Here is a 24,157-nt window from a genome sequence, read left to right as displayed (position 1 = left end):
GTTATTCATTATCTATATGGATCACATTATGAAGGAAAGTGGTATTAAGCATGATATATCAGAATTGGAGATGTTAATGTCTTCTCTTTACTTTATGTGGACGATGGTATACTTATAAATAAATCCGTTACAAGTTTGCAAGATTCCCTGATTAAATTGAATAACTGTTGTAATAGATATGGTATGAAGGTCAGTAATAAAAAACAAAGACAATGAAAATCGGTAGAATCGTTGAAAATGTCAACTGCGTTGTGAACGGAGAACCTGTGGAACAAGTAAATCATTTCAGCTACTTAGGCGCTATTTTTAGTGAAGATGGTAAATTAAATATGGAAATAGACAACAGAATTAACAAAGCTGGTATGGTAGGAAGTCAATTGAATAAATTCATATGGAATAAGAGAGAAATTAGTCAGAACACTAAATTAGCTGTATACAAGACAGTGTTCAAACCAGTTTTAACTTATGATCTGAGAACTTGGTCAGAAGTAAAACACTTGACCAAAGACTAGAGACTGCAGATATTAGAGTCCTGAGAAAGATTATAGGCATGAACAGATGGCATCAGTGGTAGTATCATATTAAAATCGAGGATATTAGGAAAGAACTTGACTTTGTCAGCATCCATGAATACGTTAACAGAGCTAATCTCAGGTGGTATGGGCACGTAAACAGAATGGGCGAGGAAAGATTAGCAAAACAAGTGTTCTCTGCCAGGTTGGCAGGAAAACGACCCAGATGAAGACCAAGATATAGGTGGATTGATACGGTACAAAGTGCGTTAGACGATAGAAATATAAGATCTGATAATGTTGGAGTCTTGACAAGTAACAGACTGATTTGGAGGAAAATTGTAGATAGGAAGTTAGTAATGACATAAATTTTTCATGTAGTACTATCATATCCTGTTCACCCCTTGAGGGTACATGTCAGGATTTTGATGATGATGATAATGATGCTTAAATTAATATATTTCAACAGAATGAATTTAGATCATGGTAATCATGTAAATTTTATTATGATCATATCATTTTTTGTCCATTTTTTTTCTTCTCTAAACCAGATTAAAAGATCCGATTCAGCTTTTTTTTGGGAAGAACGTTTTATTATGGCTCATGCTAATACTGAATGGATAGTCAAAGTAAGTGGTACATATTTTGTAGTATTTATGTATTTATATATATGTCATTTAGTTTGCTTAAATTGCTTAAATTATTAATTGAATTACCAGAACAACAAAAATGAATATTATATAGTTAACTGGAGTTGAGACTTACCATTCATAAGAATTATGTTCTTAAAGTTTAAAATGCATGGCAAGTGGAATTTTCTTTAAAAAAAAGAAAAAAGTGTTTTAATTTGTTTATTTTTTTATTTTATTTTAGAGATATGGGCTCGCATCCCATACTCGTTTTATATCATGTCATTTATATGTGCACACACTTGTGTGTGTGTGTGTGTGTGTGTGTGTGTGTGTGTGTGTGTGTGTGTGTGTGTACACAGTAAAAGAGCACAACAAACATACTCTCACAGAGGCATTCTAATTGATTGCTCTTAAAAACAGTGTCTACTGCCATTGTTACAAAACATTTGTTAAACTTTTTTTAAAATCCCTTTCAAATTTGGTTCACTTTCCTTAGAATGTTTACAATTCAATCCTTTTCCTTTTAAGATGCTTTCTGATTTTCGTAAGAGCCAGAAATCATTTAGAGCCAATTTTTAGAATAAGCATTGCTGTTTTCTGCAAGAAATGTCTTACTTGACAGTATCTTGTGAACTGATACATTATCATGTCAAACAATCACATGATCGCATTCCTGATATGCACCCTCATGCGGTGTACAAGATACTGTGATAATTCTGCATTCTTCAGTTTGCACTGCTAACAGTATTAATCGACCTAGATCTTAGTCATCCTCTGAATCTTTCTCTGGACATACTGGTATCAAACACCTGATTTGCTAACCTTTCCTTTCCCATTCTGTTTGTGACTATACACTTCAGATTAGCTTGGCACACATTCTACTGATGTGAAATTCTTTTCTAACATCTGCAGTTTTAAATAGATATTAAAATGTTGCCATTGATGCCTTCTTCATTTCTGTAAGTATTCTTAGAACTCATGTTTGTGTAAACTTTATTTCTAATCCAGCTGTTAGATTGATAAGTTAAAATTGGTTTTAAATGATGTCTTGTATCTTGCTAATTTAGTGTTTTGTCAGTTTCTCTTTTACTCCATACAGATTTATTCACTTAACTTCCCACCATACTACTTCTGTTTATTTTTTTCCCATTCTCTTATTTAATTTGACATTTTCAGTAAAATGTGCTCCCAAATAGCTGAAATGTTTTACTTGTTTTATAGGTTCACCATTGAGAACGCAACTGATGTTTTCAATGTTCTTGCCTGTTTTGTTTTTATCACCTGTTTTATACCAGACATGTTACACCGGTTATTCAGTTCAGTTAAGGATTTTTGATGACTTATACTGGATTTATTTAGGAGTATAACATTCTCTGCATAAAGTAAGAGCTCAGTTGAATTTCAGTGTAAGGGTTTGTTATATTTGAAGCTTGATTGCTCCAACTGTGTTATTCCCCACTTATATATTAAAGTCAGTTGTAGAGTAAGATAATGTTTTGTATATAATTTTATTTTAGTTGGTTAGTATGTTTCAGATATGTATCCATGATGATACATTGACTTCAAAATCAGCATGTTGCGAATTCTAAAGAATGAGACTAATATATAAAAAATTAAAATATTTACTGTATATATATATATATATACAATAGATACAATTCTCTATATTAGGTAATTCACTTTATCTCTCTAAAGAAATCTGACATTCTTTTTCTGTATAGAATTATGATTAATTTCTGCTATCTATCTAACATTTTAATATATTCAAGTAATTAAAGGGCCATTCTAGGAATTGCACAGTATGAGCTCAATAAAATATATATCTTTCACTTTCTGACTCAGTTAAAAGCAATTTAGAGAGAGAACATCAAATACTTTAAAAAACAACTGAACATAGCATTCAGTTGAAAGTTCTGTAATTTCACTTGGCCATATGAAAACTTCCTTTGCAGTATTTATTTTGTTTTTACTCATTCATTCTGCCTTATCTCAAATTCCTTGGAATGCAAAGCAAAAAAGCCTTACTTAACTAATATATTTACACGTGTCTTCTTTTAATAAGCAAGTTTCCTTAAACACATTCAGGTTTACTTCATTTTTCTGAATAAGCATGAAGAATGTACTGCAGATTCCATCTTGCTCCTTGAAACATATATCACTTGCTCTTTTCACATACAAAAACTTAATACATTATACTGTCCTTTGTCCTTCAGTTATTTACTTTACAGTTCCTCCTTTGAGAGTAAGTAAAGATGCATATAAAAACTTTTCTTTTCTGAGAACTTAACTTGGTAGTTTATTTGACTTTTCTGGCTGCCTCTCATTTTCTGCTTGCCTACTTTTTGCTAGCTAAAATTTCAATTACCCCACAACAACTGTTCTTACTATGACAACTAGTGTGCATGGCGGTTAATGAGATTTTTCTGAAGCAAAACTCAAGTGACAAAATGGCTGCTATTGCTACAGTGCTCTCACATTGTACAGTAATAGCGTGACATATAAAGACTACTGCTATAAACAGACAAACAGTATTATACATAAACATTTCTGTTATTCCCTAAGGATTACAGTATATGGTAAGCAACTTCATTACTTATAACTACATTTCTGTTTATCACTCTATCGCTTTACCACATGGTAGTTCTGATAACCTAATGTATACAATGGCATTACTAAATGCAAACAAATTACATATATACTGTTAGATTATCTTATGTAACAAAAATGTATTTCTGATTAATTCTACATTAATGAAATTTACATTCATTATATATAAAACTACAAAAATGAACATAAGTCAAACATTAATGTGATATTTCTACAGTTTAATAGTACTTTATAATGTGATCCATACACATTATGAATAATAATAGTAGAGGTAATGTGCACCCTTGTCTTACATCTGATTTTATGTGAAACTATCTTTCTAAGGTGTTTTCAATTCCAGTTGCTGATTAACATCTTAATTATAAATTATGTATTGTTCCATATGATATCCCATTCATGCCACATATATAACACTGTATTTTGAACAGCTTTTTTTTGGCACATTGTTATATGCTCTTCCAGATATGCAAAACTTAAATACTATCATATTTGTCTTAAAGTAATAATCTGATCCTCAACCTCTGACTGAATCTTTGTTCTTCTCCAGTTTTCCCTTTCATAATTTTTCTTAGCTTCTTTTCGTGTTTGCTTGCACAAATCTTACCTGGAACACTCAGCAGGGAAATTCCTTTGTAATTCTCATATTGTTTTATTTCTTATTTTTTTGAGAACTATCTTGAATTTGAACCTCTGACCAGGCCTTCTGAATTATGCAGTTCAGCCACTGTAAAATCCTTACACCTTCATATTGATCACTTTTTAGTTATATCATCTATTCCAGCTGCTTCTGCCCATTTAAATTTTTGATGGAATTTTCTATCTCAAATATATACATAATAAATTTTTTAACTTGGGGATATTGTATATTAGGATAATCAAGTTATTTTATAAACTTGGTTATTTTAACTCCTAATCCCAAGTATGCAAATAATTAAGTTTGCACCTGAAACAAATATTGTATATTAGGATAACCAAGTTATCCTAATATACAATATCCCCAAGTTAAAAAATTTATTACATCTATATCTCCTCCAGAGATTTTTATTAAAAATAAAAACACCTTGTTGCAACTTCTATAGGTAAAGTTGATAAGGCTCCGTATTACTATAACCTTGGTATTTAGGGTCTAGCTACTCACTGAGGAGACCTCAAAAAAGGTTGAAACCGGTCTGGGTAGTGACCCCACCCATAATGCATTGCAGTATACATCTTCTAGTGAGATGTGCTTTACATTATGGGAAAATACTAAGAATAGTGATCAGAGCTTTACCCACCTTTACAATGAGTTGCCCTGGTGTGTTGTACCATCTTTAGACTTGAACTTTGTTTTAGGCATTATTTTAATTGTAATAACTTAATTGTTTGCATACTTGGGATTAGGAGTTAAAATAACCAAGTTTATAAAATAACTTGGTTATCCTAATATATATACACACACACACACACACACACACACACACACACACACACACACACACACACACACACACACACACACACACACACACACACACACACACACACACAGTCATACCTCGAAGTTACGTGGTAGGTGGGGACCAACAAAAAGCACATAAGTCAAATTCACATAATTCGGTATAATTTTGCATACAAACATGCAAAATATTAGTTAGTTAATTGGGACCAAAGGTTTACAAAAACACCTATATTTTTTAAAAAATATAATCATAATTGTAGTTTTTCGTACATAAAAAAAAAGAGAGTTATTTTGATGTCTTTCATAAAATCTAATAGATTCATCTGATGGCATAATGTATTTTTCTTGTCACGCAAAATTTCTTCATAGCAAGCTAATGATTTTTTTATTCCTTACCTTGTGGCCACATTCCTCGTTAGAATCTATGTCCTCCAAAATCTGTAAACCTTTTTTTATGATTGTTCTTACTGTGGATTCCTGTAGATCAAACTTCTTTGCTAGCTCACAAATTTTCATTTCGCCTTCAAAATCCTTAATAATGTTGAGTTTTGTTTCCAAAGTCCATGTTTTTCTTTTCTTGCTAGCATAGAAGTATTGGACTTGCTTCCTTTGGATGAGATTATTATTTTTTATGTGATAAAATTTTTATCACGAACATAATATTAAACATTCGCAAGGTGTAGAGTGTAGACTATAAAAATCATGATTTCGTCAGTGGGTCTGCATCCCACTGACGAAACCTCAATAAAGGTAGAAACTGGTCTGGGTAGTAGCCCTTCCCTCAATGCACAGCATTATACATGTCCACAAGGACATGTGCTTTGCATGGTGGGAGATACTGAGACAAGGAGAGATGAGAGCTTGGTCCACCTTTGCTCTGAATTGCCCAACAGTTGCAACACTTTGCTGCAGTCCTGAAGATATTTTCAGCTGCAAACTTTGTTTGCTCACACTTGGATAAAGGATTAAACTAAATTTATTACAGCTACTGGAACAAATCCTACAATATACTCCAACTCAACATCACCAGAGTTCAAGATCTGTACTATTAACATAAGAAGCCTGAATGGCAAAGAAATGGAGCTAGCTGACAAATTAGATAAGTACCAAATCAACATAATAGTGGTGACTTGAAATAAAAAAAAAAACTGGTGAAGTTTTTCTAAGCAATAAATTCATAATATTATATTCAGGCAATGGCAGTCAAGGAATAGGAGTAGCCATAGTATTCAACACTAAATACGAGGCTGATCTTCTTGAATGCCAGGCAATATCAAGTAGAGTGATGTGGGTGAATATCAGAACGGAGAACTGGACAATGAGATTTATTTGTGCCTATGGTCCCACAGAAGGTTCTACTAAGGTAGAAGTGGGGGAATTTTTTGAGGCTTTAGAGAAAGCAACTGATACAATGAAAAAGGAAAAGTTGGTCCGTGTTGGGGATCTAAATAGCAGAGTAGGAAATGATTGTCAGACATACAAAAATATTTTGGGAAAATTTGGAGAAAAGAGAAAAAGCTAATAAAAATGGCAAATACCTGTTGGATTTCTGCGCAGGACATGGACTGGTTATTACTAACACCATGTTCCAACATAGAAATGTGCACAAATTCACATGGAGAGAAGAGGCAAGGAATAAGAAAAGTCTCATTGACTATGTTATTGTTGATAGTGATGTTTTCTCCTTGTTGCAGGACACCAGAGTGTACAGAGGATTTGAAATTGGAAGTGATCACTATTTAGTCTTGAGCAGGATGAAATTGAATTGCATATTGAAAAGAATAACATGTAAGAAAGTTTTAAAGCAAATAAAGGTTGAGCAGCTCTCAGATGTGAACTGTAGACTAAGATACACAAACATTATTAAAAAAAAATGAAAGAGTTTGAGAACAGGAATCAAATCTTAGAAATTCAGTGGCAAGCACTGAAGAAAACACTGATTGATTCCGCCTGAGAGGCATGTGGTAAAGTTGTCTGCAAAGATAGATAAATCAGAACTCCATGGTGGACACAGGAAGTTAAGGAGGCAGCGAAAGAAAAAAGAAAGCATATCAAAAGTTCCTGACAAATAAGTCAGCTTGTGCTCTTAGAGAATACAGAGTCAATTGTTAGAAAGCTAAATACAAATAATTTTTTGTATCATTTGTTGTGTCAAGGAAATTTTATTTAAAGAGTTTTTATTTTTATGCAGGGCTTTAATGTCTGGGTTTTTGTTTACATGTTTTTTTTTTTTTTTTATATGGGAGGTTTTTAAACAAGGGGGGGCTTGTTTGTTTGTCCAAGGGGTAATTGTCCTGTTACGGTTCTTCATATATCTGTCCATATAAAACATCACTAATGTCCTAAAATTTGAGTAAAAAGTACCAATTACATTATAAAAAAGGGGTACTCCTAAACAAAAATAGGCTAAATAGCCATAAAAATAATATTTACGTGGAGGAGTAACATGAGAATTTTCCCAGAAATAATACCTAGTATAAACAGAAAGTTTTGGGATTTTAATAACATGATATTAATGTGAATATTCATCTTCAGATAATCTTCTGTAATAAAAGAAATGTTAACACAATAAAATTTCAATTATAGCTCCATTTTGCTTTCCAAGATAGCAAATACTTGTATATGGTAATGGATTATATGCCAGGAGGAGATCTAGTAAACTTAATGAGCAACTATGATGTACCAGAAAAATGGGCTAAGTTTTACTGTGCAGAAGTTGTCATGGCAGTGGATGCTATTCATTCAATGGGGTTTGTTCACAGGTGAGATGTTAATAATAAATTTTGCTGTTATAGGAAACTCATTGTAAGGAAAAAATGTTGTTTTTTAAAATTATTTAAATTATAGTTTCACACTACAGTTTAAAAAGAGCATGTGATGCCATAATTTTTATAGTGATCAAATCGTATATCTTGCATATTACTTAAATTGATATTATTATATCCTATGAACCTATAACTTATTTTAATGGTATTACAACATTAAACAACTATTTCACTGGATTACAACCCATCATCTCCAGAGCACAAAAGATGTTGCAGTTTCTATGCAATAATGAGTAAGTGAAATAATTCAAATTGTAATGGAAAAAAGATGTCAAGTCCTAATTTGGCACCTTCTAATATTGTAAAAAAGAAATATTACCACTTAGTGACTTTGTTGCTCTGCAAATGACCTCAGATGTTGAGGCACCCTAAAACCCAATCTTAATTAGTCACCATTATGTGAATAAAATCCTTTAAAAATTTTATAAATGAAACTATGATAGTTTTATTTTCATTTTCAATTTTACTTCAGAGCCACATGTATGTACCAAAGAGCTGAAGTTTGCCAATCCCTGTGCTAGAGGATGGAGTTTATCTTTACTGGTTCAGACTACTAATTTAATATGTGGTGCGAAATTCACATTTTATTATTACTTCGACTATCTTTTTCGATGTACCTTGGACATAAGGAATAGTGGTGTTTTGTTCTTGTGTGTTTGAGGAGAGGGGTGGGGGGTAACAGGGCCATGCAACCCAACTCTGAAATAGAGTTGGATTAGAAATAATTGATCAAAGCCTGAAGATCACTGACATAATAGGTTTGAGAAACATTATTGGGGATCAATGCCAGTCATATTAAAAATTAAATTATTAGGAGGAGAACCTGATATTGTTAGCATTCAGGAATGTGCAGAGCTAATCTCAGGTGGTGGCCATGTAAATATAATGGGAAAAGCGAATGTTAGGAAAAGATGGTAGGAAGAAGGCTCAAAGGCAGACTAAGATCTAGGTGGATTGATGCAGTCAGAAACCCTCGAAGATCAAAATATAAGATATGACAATCTTGACCCAGACTAGAGTTATGCTGATAGTTAGACATCAGCATTTGAACCACCCTTGTTCAGTGGAACAATAATAATTTTGAGAAGTTATATTAATTAATACTCACCATTCATGTGTTCTTTAATTGTAATTAAATTTTGTTTATATTTAAAAATAATTAACTAAATTAATTTATTGTAATTTATTTTGAATATCTATTAATGCTGATGGAGCTATTCTCCTGCAGCCTATAATATAGTGCACATAATATCATGTGCTTTCAATTAAATTGTTGTTCTTTTTAGAGTTGACTATATTGACAATGATGATGCACCTTAGCCAAAAATTTTTCATAATATTTCTAATTTCAAAAAATAAAAATATTAAATGTAAGTGATGCTGGTATTAATATTTTATGATGTATCATATGTTTTTAATAAGGATCTAGCCTGTTTGGCTGAATTTGGCTGAAATTTCATTTAGAATATGTGCTAATATCCTTATTGCCAATTTCATATTTAGGTTATGCAACAGTTCTAGAACCTTCTTCTCATGTAATTCTATCACTTCATTCAATGTAGTGGTATCACTGCATGCCTTGTTACATACACCTGGTTGATAAATCTTAGTAAACTAAGCAGTCATTATTCAAAAAATCTCAGCTGCTTCTGACACAAGGGCATCATCTGCATTCAGTACTTACTTATTCTTCCACATTTATTCTTTCTTTTATTTGTAGCATAATGATAAAATTCTTTTGGGTTGCCTTCAGCCTGCACAGCCAAATTCTTTTTGTACTCAAGTTTAGCTTTCTATAAAACTCATTACTTTTCTGGCCTGTACTATATATTTCATAACTCATATCATTATTCTCACGATATTCCTTTCACATTTACTTATAAGGTTGTGCAATGATTTCACTCCCCACTCTATTTAGTCTTTGAACTCCAGGAACACATTCATATAATGCATTGTTTAAGCATCTTTTCAAAGCTTTCCATGTGCACTGCTTGATAATTTCCATTCAGTAAGTCATATTATGGGACTGAACATAGTATTTTCCTATGTTTGTCATAGTTCAGCATGTAATCTGCCCTGATTGGAACACCCATATAAATGGTTACTTCCAGGTCAGTACTGCATGATCACTGTCACCAGCTGGTAGCAGAACAGTCATATTCTTAACTGAGATCCCCCTTCTGATACTGTGATCAAATCCAACATGCCTTGACCTTGAATTCCTTCTTTCACACATTGCTTCAAATAATAATAAAATAATTATAACAGGAAGTGTCTTGCAAGAGCTCAATAAATTTTCCTTCATTCTTATCAGTTTTCTTTGCTACACAATCAATTCTCAGATAATTTAAGTCATCCATAATGATTACTCATTTAGTATCCATCTTAATTTGGCAATACTAATCATTCAGCCAGCTAGATGCCGATGCCAGCCTAGTTGGCTGAGTGATTAGTGTGTTCACTCTCCAACCAACAGGCTGCAGGTTTGAATCCTGTTGCAGGTATGGCTTTTTTAGCTGGGAGATGAATTTCAATGTCCAGTGTGACTACTGCCATCTTTGCTGGAGGCCTGGAGTTGTACGAAAAAGTTCCATGTTTAGTCTCTAGAAATCCTATCAACAATTTTCCTCCAAATCAATCTATTACTTGTGAGCACTCCAATATTGTCATATCTAACATTCCATGCTTCTAAGGTACTTCTGACTGAATCAACCCACCTAGTCCTTGGCCTTCTGCTGCATCTCTTTCCTGCAACTTGGCCTCAAACACCTGTTTTGCTAATCTTTCTTCACCCATTACTTCATCATAAGTGACCATACCTCCTTAGATTACCTCTGCTGACATTGTAATGTTAATAATGTCAAGTTCCTTTCTAATATCTTAATTTTTAATATGATTATGCCATTGGTTCACTCCCCTAATTTTTCTCAGAAACCTCATTTCTGTGATCTCTAGTCTCTTATCAAGTGCTTTATTTTTAATCCAACTCTCAGATCCATCCATAACTTAAAACTGGTTTGAACACAGTCTTGTTTACTGCTAGTTTGGTGTTTTGGCTAATTTCTCTCTTATTCCATATAAATTTATTCAGCTGGCTACCCACCATACCAGTTTTGTTTATTTTGTTGTCTATTTCTAGATTTAACCTGCCATCTTCACTAAACCTCTGTCTAAATAACTGAAATGTTTTATTTGTTCTATTGGATCTCCATTCAGAATGCAAATGAAGTTTTCTATGCTCCTGCCTATTTTCATAGTTTTGATCTTTTATTGCAATTTTCATGCCAAATTTGTTATGTCTGTTATTCAGTTTAGCTACTTAATCCTGGAAACTTGCACTAGATGTGTTTAGCAGTACATCATCTGCATGAAGCAGAGTTTAGTTTGACATTTCCAATTCTAATATCAGGCTTGATGCTACTTTCTTTCATAATGTGATGAATAGAGGATGAATAAGAGGGGAAATAATGTGCATCCTTTTCTTACCCCTGATTTTACGTCAAATCATCTTCCTGTATTTCCTTCAATTCTAACTGCTGAATGACAACTTAAATAGACTATGAATTGCCACGTTTCAATTTACCTCATAACTATAGTGTTTTGAAAAGCTTTTCTCTGGACATCTTGTCATATGCAATTTCCAAATCTACACAACTTAAGTACAGGTCTTTGTCATATTCCCAGGATTTCTCTTCTATTTGTCTTAAAGTGAAAATCTGATCTTGACAACCTCTGTTTGGCCTGAGCTTGTTTTTCTTAGAGTTTCTTTTCCACAATCTGTCTCAACCTATTTTCAAGTATGCTTGCATAAATCTTACCTTGAACACTTAGTAGAGACATTCTTCTGTAATTCTCACATTCAGTTTTATTTCCCTTTTTTTATAGATGAGTTCTATGAGAGCTCTACTCCAATCATTGAGAATTCAACTTTCTGACCAGGTCCTCCGAATTATGCAGTGTAACTGCTGCAATACTTTTATTCCTCCATACTTCAGCATTTCTGATCGAATATGATCTACTCCAGCTGTCTTTCCGCATTTCAAGTTTTTGACAGCTTTCTACCTCAAGTATTGAGGTAGAAATTCTATTTTCTACCAGGACTGCTTCTATATATATATATATATATATATATATATATGTGTGTGTGTGTGTGTGTGTACTCCTCTGCATTCCTGTTGAAAATTTTCAAGTATGATTCTGTCACTGCTTGGTTTATTTAACAGTCTTTCCAAGCAATTATTGCAGGCATCTAGGATATCCTTATGTTCAGTTTTTATGTCACCTTTATCATCTTTCATTCCTTTTACAGTACTCTTTGCTCCATTTATAAGCTTCTTCAGTAGACTCCAGAACATTTTGCCACCTTCCCAACATATATTTTCTATGCATTTTTGAAAATTATGGAGACAACTACCGTGTTTGAATAAAAACTTTAGTTTAATATAACTAAAATCTACATTCAACGTTTCGACCTTATTGTCAAGGTCATCTTCTGGAGCATGCAACTATACACAGAAAACAAGCTACACCACAATCAAACTGGATTGTTAAAGATACTGACCAACTGCTACAACAATTCTTGGCCTGACCTCTGGTGAAATTATTGCAGACAAGAACTAAAATTCATCAGCGACACATTCATAAATAATGGCTATAACAAAAATGCTATTAATAAAATACTCCATAAAACAATAACAAAAAACGAATCTAGATTACAGTAAAACCATAGCCATCCCACACATTAAAGGGTTATCAGAAAAAATCAACAGAATTCTACAACATTGTAACCTCAATGCCACCTTTAAATCACCCACTAAACTTAAAACCATATTCAACTCCTCTAAGGATCCTCTCCTCCCATTAGCACATCCTGGAGTTTATTGCATCCGCTGCACCTGTAACTTACCGTACATTGGTGAAACAGGACGGACAATCCCCACACGCAAGAAAGAACACATTAAATATAGCCATTATGGTGAAGCAGGCCTCTCAGACTATGCGCTCAACACCTTACACCAAATCAACTGGAAAAGCACCCGCTCTTTACACCACACAAAAACCTGGTATGAAAGGAAATTTAAGGAAGCTTGCGAAATCCTGATAAACCACCCAAATATCAACAACAAAGATGGCATGAAAATTCCAAGGATCTGGATGACACACAATCAGCCTATCTAATATATAAGATCCAGCATAAGTCAGGACTCTAACCAATCTTCTGCTAGTATTAGAAACCATTCCATACAAACTGGCTGGAATGTACAAGTATAATCATGATGTTAATATATGTATATAGATAGATACTCGTTGTTGTGCCCAATGTATTTCTACAACCAACAGATAACACTAACAATAGGACTCTAGCATTGATGTATAATTTTTTTTTTCCCACCAGAGGTCAGGCCAACAATTGTTGTTGCGGTTGGTCAGTATCTTTAACAACCCAGTTTGATTGTAGTGTAGCTTGTTTTCTGTGTGTAGTTGTATGCTCCAGAAGATGACCTTGACATAAAGGTCGAAACGTCGAATGTAGATTTTAGTTATATTAAACTAAAGTTTTTATTCAAACACGGTAGTTGTCTCCATAATTTTCAAAAATGCATTCGGATCACCGTGTAAACTTAAAAGAAAGGATTCAGATCATCCATGGAAATGATACCCACAAGCGCTGCAATCGGTATGGTATGTTAAAGATTCGCATTTCCCTCTTGATCAATCGGCTGGCCTTTTTAAAGAGATGCAGAGACAATAACCTTATTCCTATCAGCATCAGGCTAAAAAAGAAATTTACGTCCGCTAAAGCACTCCGTATTTATGACCGCACAGAAAAAGCAATGCTCAGAGATCAGATCCAAACAGCCCGCCAAAACCTAGCAACAACACAAAATCTGGTTTCAAAATTGCAATCTGAACTATCGAACTATATTAATCCAGACATTCTACAAAGTACTTGAAAGAATTACTGACAATTCGGCCAAATATATCCTGGAAAAGAATAAAGATAAACTCAAGACCAAATTCCACAGTTTGAAACAACGGCAAAATATGGTGGCCATTCACAGGAATCCATCTAATCAGAAGACCTCCTCCCCGATAAACACCAACAATGAACAACAAACAAGGGAGACAAGGAGTGACCAACCACCGGCAAGCAAGAACCATGTGATCAACCTATTAAGCCACAGCCTGAACAATGGCAAACTTACACTACTGAATAAAGGACTTAACTACACAATAGCACCTAAAATGGTAAACAAATTGCATTTTATCTACCACATAGAAAGAGGCATCAGGTCCCTACCTAACAATATAGCCGATAAAATATGATTAGAAATTAGTAATGTCCTGAACACTAAGAAAACCATACAGAACAATCTCGCAAAAACAGAACTAGCAGCAATTAAGTCATTAAAAGCCAAACAAAACATAATAATAACAAAATTGGATAAAGGCACTGCCACTGTCGTCCTTGACAGGTCAACATACATACTTCAGATGAATCAACTAGTAGCTGATAACACATGTAAGCTGGTAAATTATAACTCAACAAAAAGGATAAAGGATGAAACAGAGAAACTACTCAAGTCCATCACTTCTTGGCCACCAGACACAGTTAAAAAATTCAACCCCCCCAGAATATATGGGGTCCCAAAAATACACAAACAAAATGTGCCCCTTTGACCAATCATGGAAGGAATAGACAGTCCCAATTACCACTTAGCCAAGAAATTAGCGGCAACACTTAAGGAGTTGGTAGGTCATTCCCCCTCCTACATAAAAAACACACAACACTTTATAAACAAAATTAAAAACATAACACTCGACAAAGACGACTTATTAGTCAGTTTCGACGTTTCTGTCCTTTTCACTAATGTCCCCATCAATGACACAATTCTCCTACTACAGGACAAATTTCCGCCCGACATTACGACCCTCTTTGACCCACGTACTACAGTCTGGTTACTTCGTGTGGCAAAACAGATTTTACCTACAAAAAGAAGGTACAGCCATTGGCTCACCACTATCCCCCCAATTGCTAACTTCTATATGGAAACCTTTGAGCAAAGGGCTCTTGATTCCGCCACACTAAGACCGACAGTCTGGCTTAGATACGTTGACGACGTGTTCGCAATCCAGCCGCACAGGCGACAAACGCTAAACACATTCCTTAGCCAACTGAACAAACAACACGAATGCATACAATTTACGATCAAAATCGAAAATCAAAATTCGCTCCCGTTCCTAGACACACTAGTTACACGTCTTCCTTCAGGCAGTCTATCCTTCACGGTCTACCGAAAACCGACACACACTGGCCAATACAAACATGCTAATTCATACCACCACCTATCACAAAAATACGGAGTCATTAACACCCTTAAAAACAGAGCTACAACAATTTGCTCTAACCAACAAGCCCTGAAACAAGAACTAAAAATCATCAGTGACACATTCATAACTAAGCTATAACAAAAATACTGTTAATAAAATACTCTATAAAACTACAACAAAAATGAATCTATTTTACAGTAAAACCATAGCCATCCCATACATTAAAAGGTTATCAGAAAAAATCAACAGAATCCTACAACATTATAACCTCAATGCCACCTTTAAACCACCCACTAAACTTAAAACCATACTCAACTCCTCTAAGGATCCTCTCCTCCCATTAGCACATCCTGGAGTCTGTTGCATCCGCTGCACCTGTAACTTACCGTACATTTGTGAAACAGGATGGACAGTCTCCATACCCAAGAAAGGACACATTAAATATAACCATTATGGTGAAGCAGGCCTCTCAGACCACGTGCTCAACACCTTACACCAAATCAACTGGAAAAGCACCCACTCTTTACACCACACAAAAACCTGGTATGAAAGGAAATTTAAGGAAGCTTGCGTAATCCTGATAAACCACCCAAATATCAACAACAAAGATGGCATGAAAATTCCAAGGATCTGGATGGCACACATTCAGCCTATCTAATATATAAGATCCAGCATAAGTCAGGACTCTAACCAATCTTCAGCTATTATTAGAAACCATTCCATACCAACTGGCTGGAATGTACAAGTATAATTATGATGTTAATATGTGTATATAGATAGATACTTGTTGTTGCCCCCAATGTATTTCTACAACCAAGATAACATTAACAATAGGACTCTAGCGTTGATGTATAATTTTTTTTTTTTTTCCACCAGAGGTCAGGCCAACAATTGTTGTTGCGGTTGGTCAGTATCTTTAACAACCCAGTTTGATTGTTATTATATTTTGGTATAGCTTGTTTTCTGTGTATAGTTGTATGCTCCAGAAGATGACCTTGACATAAAGGTCGAAACGTCGAATGTAGATTTTAGTTATATTAAACTAAAGTTTTTATTCAAACACGGTAGTTGTCTTCATAATTTTCAAAAATGCATTCAGATCACCTGTAAGCTTAAAAGAAAGGATTTATTTTTTATATTCTTACCAAAGCCTTCCCAACAATTTTGTTTACCTACTTTTACATGTAGCTTAGATCCCTTTTTTTTTAGGGCATCTGCCGACTTATTTGCTAGAAACTTTTGGCATGCTTTCTTCTTTTCCAGGACTACTTCTATACCTTCCTATGTCCACCATGGCGTTCTCATTTTTCTATCATTGCAGACAAGTGCACTACATACCTCCCTAGCTAAATCAATCAGTGTCTTCTTCTTCACAGTTCACCGAGACCCCAAGATTTGGTTTTTGTTTTCAATTTATTTCATTTTTTTCTTAAATAATGTTTGTGTAATCAAGTCTACAATTTACTTGTACAAGCTGTTCAACTTTAATTCTTTTTAAAACTTTCTTACATACTGTTAAAGATACTAAGCAATTTTGTAAGCTAGGTTTTTTTAATCCTTTTTCCCAAGTAAACAAACAGACAAGTAAGTCAAGTTTGCGGCTGCACATAGTGCAACTCGTGGTAAAGATGGAGCAAGCTCTGATCACTTTCCTTAGAATTTTCCCCTAATGCAAAGCACATTTCCGTGCCGAAATGTATGATGCTATGCATTAAGGTAATGGTCACTACCCATACTGGTTTTGACCTTTATTTAGGTCTTGTCAGTGGGAGCCCGACCTAAAAAATGCCAAGGGTGAAGTAATAACTGTATTACTTCACTCTTGACATTTTTTAGGTCTGGCTCCCACTGACGAGACCTCAATAAAGGTCGAAACCGGTATGGGTAGTGACCATTACCTTAATGCAGGAAAATTCTACGGAAAGTGATCAGAGCTTGCTCCGCCTTTACCTCAAGTTGCCTAGTGTTGCACTACGTGCAGCCGCAAACTTGACTTATTTGTCTGTTTGCTTGCTTGGTATCTTTAACATAATATACCCAACGTAAAAAACTTTCTTTTTTCTTACATACTGTTCTTTTCAATGTGATATTCATTTTGAATTGAATTTGTGCACATTTTTATGTTGAAACACGGTGTCAATAATGACTAGTCTGCATCCTGAGCAGAAGTCCAGCAAATACTTACCATTATTATTATTAGCTTTGCACTTTTCTCCAAATTTTCCCAAAACATTCCTATACATACCTGGTGAGATTCATTTCCTATTCTGCTAATTTATCTGCTTACTCCATTTCCTATTCCTATTAACATTTCCTATTCTGCTAATTTAACTACTTACTCCATTTTCTTTATGTCAACTGCCTGTTCTCATGACTCAAAAAATCCCTCCACTTCTTCCCTAGAAGAATCTTCTGTGGGACCATAGGCACAAATAAGTTTCATTGTCCATGACTCCATTTTGAAGTTTGCCCACATAACTACTTGAAACTGCATTCTGATCAAGAAGGTTATCTTCATGATGAAAAGCCAAACGGCTATTTTTTCTGGCAGGTTGATAAGTAAAGGGAATAAAAATCCCTTATTGTTTTTCAGCCAGTATGCGAAACTAAGATCGAAAACTACGATCTAAACATTTCATGCCGACGAACTGTCGGCAGATCCAAGCGTAAGTGACCACTTGGTAGTGCCACACCAAGGCAACTCGATGCAAAGGTGGAGCAAGCTCCCTCACTATCCTTGATAGTTTCTCATAATGTAAAGACACACAGCTCCTAGGAGTTGTAGAACTGCTTTACATTATGAGGAGAGGTCACTACCCAGACCGGTTTCAACCTTTTTTTGAGGTCTCATCAGTGAGTAGCTAGACCCAGATAATATCAAAGTTTAAGTGAAAAGAACTTACATACCTTCGCTATACGAATGCCAGAAAGGTGTGCCACTATATTATATTATAACATATTATAACTAAGATGAAAAGCCAAACGGCTATTTTTTCTGGCGAGGTTGATAAATAAAGGGATAAATATGTAAGTTCTTTTCACTTAAACTTTGATATTATCTAGATCTAGCTACTCACTGATGAGACCTCAAAAAAGGTTGAAACCGGTCTGGGTAGTGACCTATCCTCATAATGTAAAGCAGTTCTACGACTCCTAGGAGCTGTGTGTCTTTACATTATGAGAAAATATCAAGGATAGTGAGGGAGCTTGCTCCACCTTTGCATCGAGTTGCCTTGGTGTGGCACTACCAAGTGGTCACTTACGCTTGGATCCGCTGACAGTTCGTCGGCATGAAGTGTTTAGATCGTAGTTTTCGATCTTAGTTTCGCATACTGGCTGAAAAACAATAAGGGATTTTTATCCTCTTTACCTAAGGTTATCTTCATGTTTGGTGTTAAATGTTATCACTACTCCTTCCTTTTCTTGATCTCCTTGATCATTATTGCCTGAAAATAACATCCTGTTCTTATTATTTAGTAAGATAGATCTCACCTGTTTTTGTCTTGTATCATATGCCTTTTCCAGATCCTTGTCATATTCTCATGATTTCTCACCTATTTGTCTTGAAGTGAAAATCTGATCTTGGCAACCCCCATTTGGCCTGAACCCAGTTTGTTCTTTTTCAACTTTCTCTTCTGCTATCTTTCTCAACCTCTTTTCAAATATCCTTGCATTTTGTGTGTATGTAATTTAATGAGGAAAAAAAAAAAGAATCCTTATTTCACCCATAGAATTGAATGTACTATAGGTTTACAAAAAAACCTCTCATAACTGGGATGCACGAAAAAAAGAACAATCGAACAGCCAGGTCTATGGCAGCACCCCACAATATATTTCATTTTGTTAGTCCCACTTCACACCAGATAGCCTCAATCTCACTGCTAATTGGGACATTATTATTGCTTTCATCAGTTTCTATCCTGAATGGACTTAAATCATCTGATATCATTAGCAATATTCCCTCCTCTCCTATCTCTTCTGTTCTTCCTTCCTAAAAAATATATATCCTTTACACTTGATTCCAATTACGAAACCTGGCTCTGAGTGACAGGTTTCACTAATGCTAATAATCTTAGGTCAAAACACATTCATCGAGGCAACAAATTCAACTGCTTTGTTCCTGATTCTCTTATCATTTGTGTATAGACATTAGTTCATCCTGTCTTTTTATTATACTTACTTCTGCTGTCTGCTTGGTCCAGTTGAGCATCTTTCTCTTTCCTATCCTTGCTTGTACTTAAAAAGTTCAAATCGGAAGTGTACAGATCTACCTCTTCACCAAATTCATAACACACTTGACATTCATATTTCTTGGTATGGAATTCTGTTTACTTTTGCAATATCTAAATATAATGTAGATTTATTTAACTTCTGGGATGTGATATTTTTGGTGTAATTGTGTTTTTATTTATTTATAGAGATGTAAAACCTGACAATATGTTGTTGGACAAATATGGACATTTAAAACTTGCAGATTTTGGAACTTGCATGAGGATAGGAAGGGTGAGTCAACTGGGTCTTTATTGTTTATGATAAAATGTATTGAGATTAACTGCACAAATGCTATCGCTAAACTTATCAAACAAAATATATCAAGATAGCTTCCAAATGATATTTGTAAACATATAGGAATCTCCACATATTTATATATACTGACTATAACCGAGACTAGAATAACAATTAAATTTATTCAAAACACAACATGTTTCATCGGATTGTCTGACTTCTTCAGGCGTGGGAACATAGAAAGCAAGTAAACACTATAAGAATCATCGTATCACTATAAAACGACTATTATAAAATTCAGTTAGCTTTGAACTGTAGCTACAGTCCGTGTTGAAGTTCTATTGTTAAGTAGCTGCGTGCATCTGATTTCACGTGCATTCCAATATCGGATAGCAGAGCTGAAAGAGTCCGGTAGATTATAGCTAAGGTTATTATTTATGTGATGAGGGTCCATAACAATTTCCTTAGACTCGACTATGCGTTGCTCCACCTCGTCACGGCATATATGAAGGTTTGAGGTTGTTGTCCAGTTTATCTCATGTTGATGGCCTTCATCATTTGTGTTTACCGAAAACAGTACATGGCTTGACATGGCACTTGCTCTAGTTCTTTTGTAGGCAATGTCTCTCTGATGTTCTTCTAGACGTAGGAGGATGGATTTTTCAGTTTGGCCATAGTATTTCTTCCAGCAGTCACACGTGATTTTGTACACTCCTGGGAATTGTAGATGGTTGTGAGCTTGTTTGTATTTGCTTAAAATCGATCTTAGTTTAGGAAGAGTAGAGAAACAGGTTTTTATGTTGAACTTTCTTAAAATTCTTCTTAGTTTCGTGGAGAGCGAGCTGATATATGGTAAGGAGATATAACCTTTTGGGTTGTCTTGTGTTTCTGAGTTGTTTTGATGGCGGCGGCACAGATGCTTATTAATAGTTTTTGACAAGTAGCCATTACTTGTGAAGGTTCTTTTTAGATGTTGTAATTCATTTTTTAGATCTTCATCATCTGAACAGTATAGATCTAGCACGATGTGCTAGGGTTGAGATGATACTCACTTTCTGTGCAGGATAGTGATGTGAGGATGGATGCAGGTATCTATCTGTGTGTGTAGATTTTCTAAAGATTGATATTTTAATAGAATCAGATGTCTTAGTAAGTCTTACGTCCAGGAAGGGAAGAGATCCATTTTCTTCAACCTCCATTGTTAATTTGATATCTTGGTGGAAGTTGTTTAAATGATTTAAAAAAGACTGAAGGTTATCAGTGCCATGTTCCCAGATAAGAAATATGTCATCTACAAATCTTAGCCAAATTTTTGGTTTAAGAGTAGCTGAGGAGATTGCCTTTTGTTTGAAATCTTCAAAAAAGATGCTTGCTAATATAGGAGACAGGGGGCTTCCCATTGCCAATCCTTTATTTTGTTTGTAGATTTTCTTCTCATATTGAAAGTAGCTGGAGTGAACGCATTGTGATAGCATGGAAAACATCTTTATTGTAATCTTGTTCTTTAAAATATCGAGAACCTCTTGAATTGGTACGTTTGTAAAGAGAGCCACCACGTCAAAGCTCACCATGATATCTGAAGGCTAGAGTTTGAAATTTTTGATTTTCGAGACAAAATCTGTTGAGTTTTTTTTATATATGAAGAAGAATTTCCTGTAAAACCTTTTAAAGATGAAGCCAGAAACTTAGATAAGCTGTAGGTAGGCGAGTCAATACTATCTACAATTTGTCTCAGTGGGTAGTTTTCCTTGTATATCTTTGGGAGACCATATAACCTTGGGATGAGTGGATGTAAAGAGCGAGTGGCAAGGCATATGCTTCGTGGAAGTTTTTTGGAAAGATTTTTGGATTTGGAAAGTTCTGATAATCACTATGAAGGAATTGAGGTAGAACCATGTAACTTGCACATTCTACATATTCCCCACGAAGTGTTATACACTTGTTGCATTCCTCTGAGAAAAAAAGTGTTTCTTTATTGCACAAACCATATAATTTTTGTTCTAGGTGTTTATCAGAACTCCCCCCCCCATGTATATTCCTGCAAAGTTTTGCAACATCTGGATCATCAGGTGGTACTCCACAAGGCCTTAAACAGGGAAGTGATATCTGCGAGGGAGGAAAAGTAGTTCTAAAATTCACCATTGGGGCACTGTATGATGTACTGAATGTATATGCAGTAATCTTTCTGTGTGTATAAGAAAGAGAAAAGTGACACAAGCATAAATGACACATTTTTATTCACTTCCATTATGCATTCACAGGTTGTACTGTTCAGTGTGCTGCTCTTCCTGGTTATGCCACAAACTTCATCCTTTGCACAGTATGTTCAGTCGCAGCTTGTTGGGAATGATAGAATAAGTGTTGCACACTTAATCTATCTTTCAGCACTGGCAAGTTATCAAGATGATCCTGATAAACAGTGTCTTTGAAAAATCCCCCAGAGGCAGAAGTCACGAGATCAGGTCAGATGAATAAGGCAGCCATGCAGTGGGAAACACGACTAATCACTCTGGCTTCTGTGAAATGTTCTCGATGAACCTCCTGTAATGATTAACTGATGTGTGGAGGGGGTCCCATCCTGCATGAAAATGAAAAATGAATGACTCCATGCACAGGTTTTGCTGTAGCTCTGGTACAGCATTATTGTTTATCATATTGCAATACATCTCGGCAGTAACTGAGCAGGCCACAGGATCCGACTAGCGAATCCTGAAAGAAGAATGGTTCAAGGTCCATGGTCCAAGATAAATGAAGTTATAAACCTGCACAGACAATATTTTTGAGTGAATGCAAAGGAATTCATTGAATTTGCATGCAAGTTTTGCGTAGTCCATACCAGCAACTGTGGGTATTCACAGCTCTTCTCAGGTTAAAGTGGGCCACATCTTCCCACAAAATCATCCACAGCCACACAGCATCCATTTGAGCAAATGTCAGTCGACTTTCAAAGTCCTGTGGGCACAACTCCTGTGTTAGGGTTATTTTTAATGGGTAGAAATGCAGAATCTTCTGTAGAATTTTCCAGACAGTTGTTTAAGGTACATCCATGTGTCTTGATAGAGTACAGGCATTGCAGGAACCAATGCTATTATTCATGGTCTGCTCCACAACAGCAACTTCACTTGTTGTGAACTGATTCATTTGTGACCTCACTCAGGTCTAACTCCCAACGATCCTTCAAACATAACTAATCATTTGTTGCAGAGCACATGGAGATAGTGGACCTTGACATTTGTTCAGCTACAAAATTTGTGGAGTGCAGCAACAACATTGCGATTGTTTAGGTAGTAAGCTTCACAAACAAAGCACTTTGGGGCAATGTTAGTGCCATCATTGTGGACAGTATTAACAACCACAATGAAGGGAAAAATCCATGCACATCTTTTTAAACCCTCTGCCATGTTGCGTGATATGCAAATTTCATTCATTTGGTTTTTACAGTGTCCCTGGTGAATTTTGAAACTTACCCCCCCCTCCCCTTTCCCTTTCAGATATCACTTCTGCATGTATTCCTGCAAAGTTTTGCAGCATTTGAATCACTGGATGTGCTCCACAGTGCCTTAAACATGGATACTTTAATTTTGATCACCTTGTATATATATACAGTATGCCCACTAGATTTTGTTCTAGTGTTTTAGAGAATTACAATCCTATGTTAGCATGTGTGATGCTTTTTCTTGATCGCATTAGTTTTATATAGTGGAATGTGCTGATATAATTAACATCGATAGACTAATTTCTGTGCTAATTTGATTTCTCCCAAAACTAAATTTTTCTGAATAGCTGTTTGAGCAATGGCCATTTTTTATGAACATCTAGACAAGAATAGCAGAGAAATCAAACGTTTGCTTAAGATATATAGAGGTAGAGTGTTTTTCTCATACTAACATCATTGTTTAAAATTTGCACAAAAGGAAAGCATTTTCTCATATCTAATGTATTTGACATCATATTTGAAACCACCAGAATAATGAATTCTGGTTAGGCATCATTAATAGCTAGATCTTTATATGCACAATTCAGTAGATTATGCAAGTTGATTGTTCTCAAAAACTGTGAATACAAACATCAGAGTCAGTAGCATATTGCATATGAAACTTGATGAATTGTTCATTGAAGACCAGGATGACAAATATGAATAAAAATCAGCATCTTGAATATCATTTAGGAATAGGTACATATGATATTGATTATTCATCAAAATTCATAATATTTAAAAAGCTTATTCATTACCATTTTTCCTGAGATGTAATCTCAAGGGATGTACAGGATTCTATGATATTGCTACTTAATTTTATTTATTTT

General features: G+C 34.9%; 1 protein-coding gene across 1 annotated transcript in view; it reads left to right on the top strand.

Moving 5' to 3' along the window:
* Positions 1-24,157, top strand: part of Rok (Rho associated coiled-coil containing protein kinase) — a 484,157-nt gene that overhangs the window by 119,432 nt on the left and 340,568 nt on the right. Inside the window, exons 7-9 of the mRNA XM_090392113.1 lie at positions 1,064-1,141; positions 7,776-7,951; positions 19,765-19,849. Of these exons, the coding sequence (XP_090248239.1) occupies positions 1,064-1,141; positions 7,776-7,951; positions 19,765-19,849 (339 nt within the window). The remainder of the gene's footprint in view (positions 1-1,063; positions 1,142-7,775; positions 7,952-19,764; positions 19,850-24,157) is intronic.

The sequence above is a fragment of the Typopeltis vanoorti genome, chromosome 4 (genome assembly GCF_054136105.1).
Source record: "Typopeltis vanoorti isolate ZY-2024b chromosome 4, IOZ_Tvanoo_1.0, whole genome shotgun sequence".
Taxonomy (NCBI): Eukaryota; Metazoa; Arthropoda; class Arachnida; order Uropygi; family Thelyphonidae; genus Typopeltis; species Typopeltis vanoorti.
Note: the sequence above shows the minus strand (reverse complement) of the source record. Positions and strands in the feature narration are given on the sequence as shown.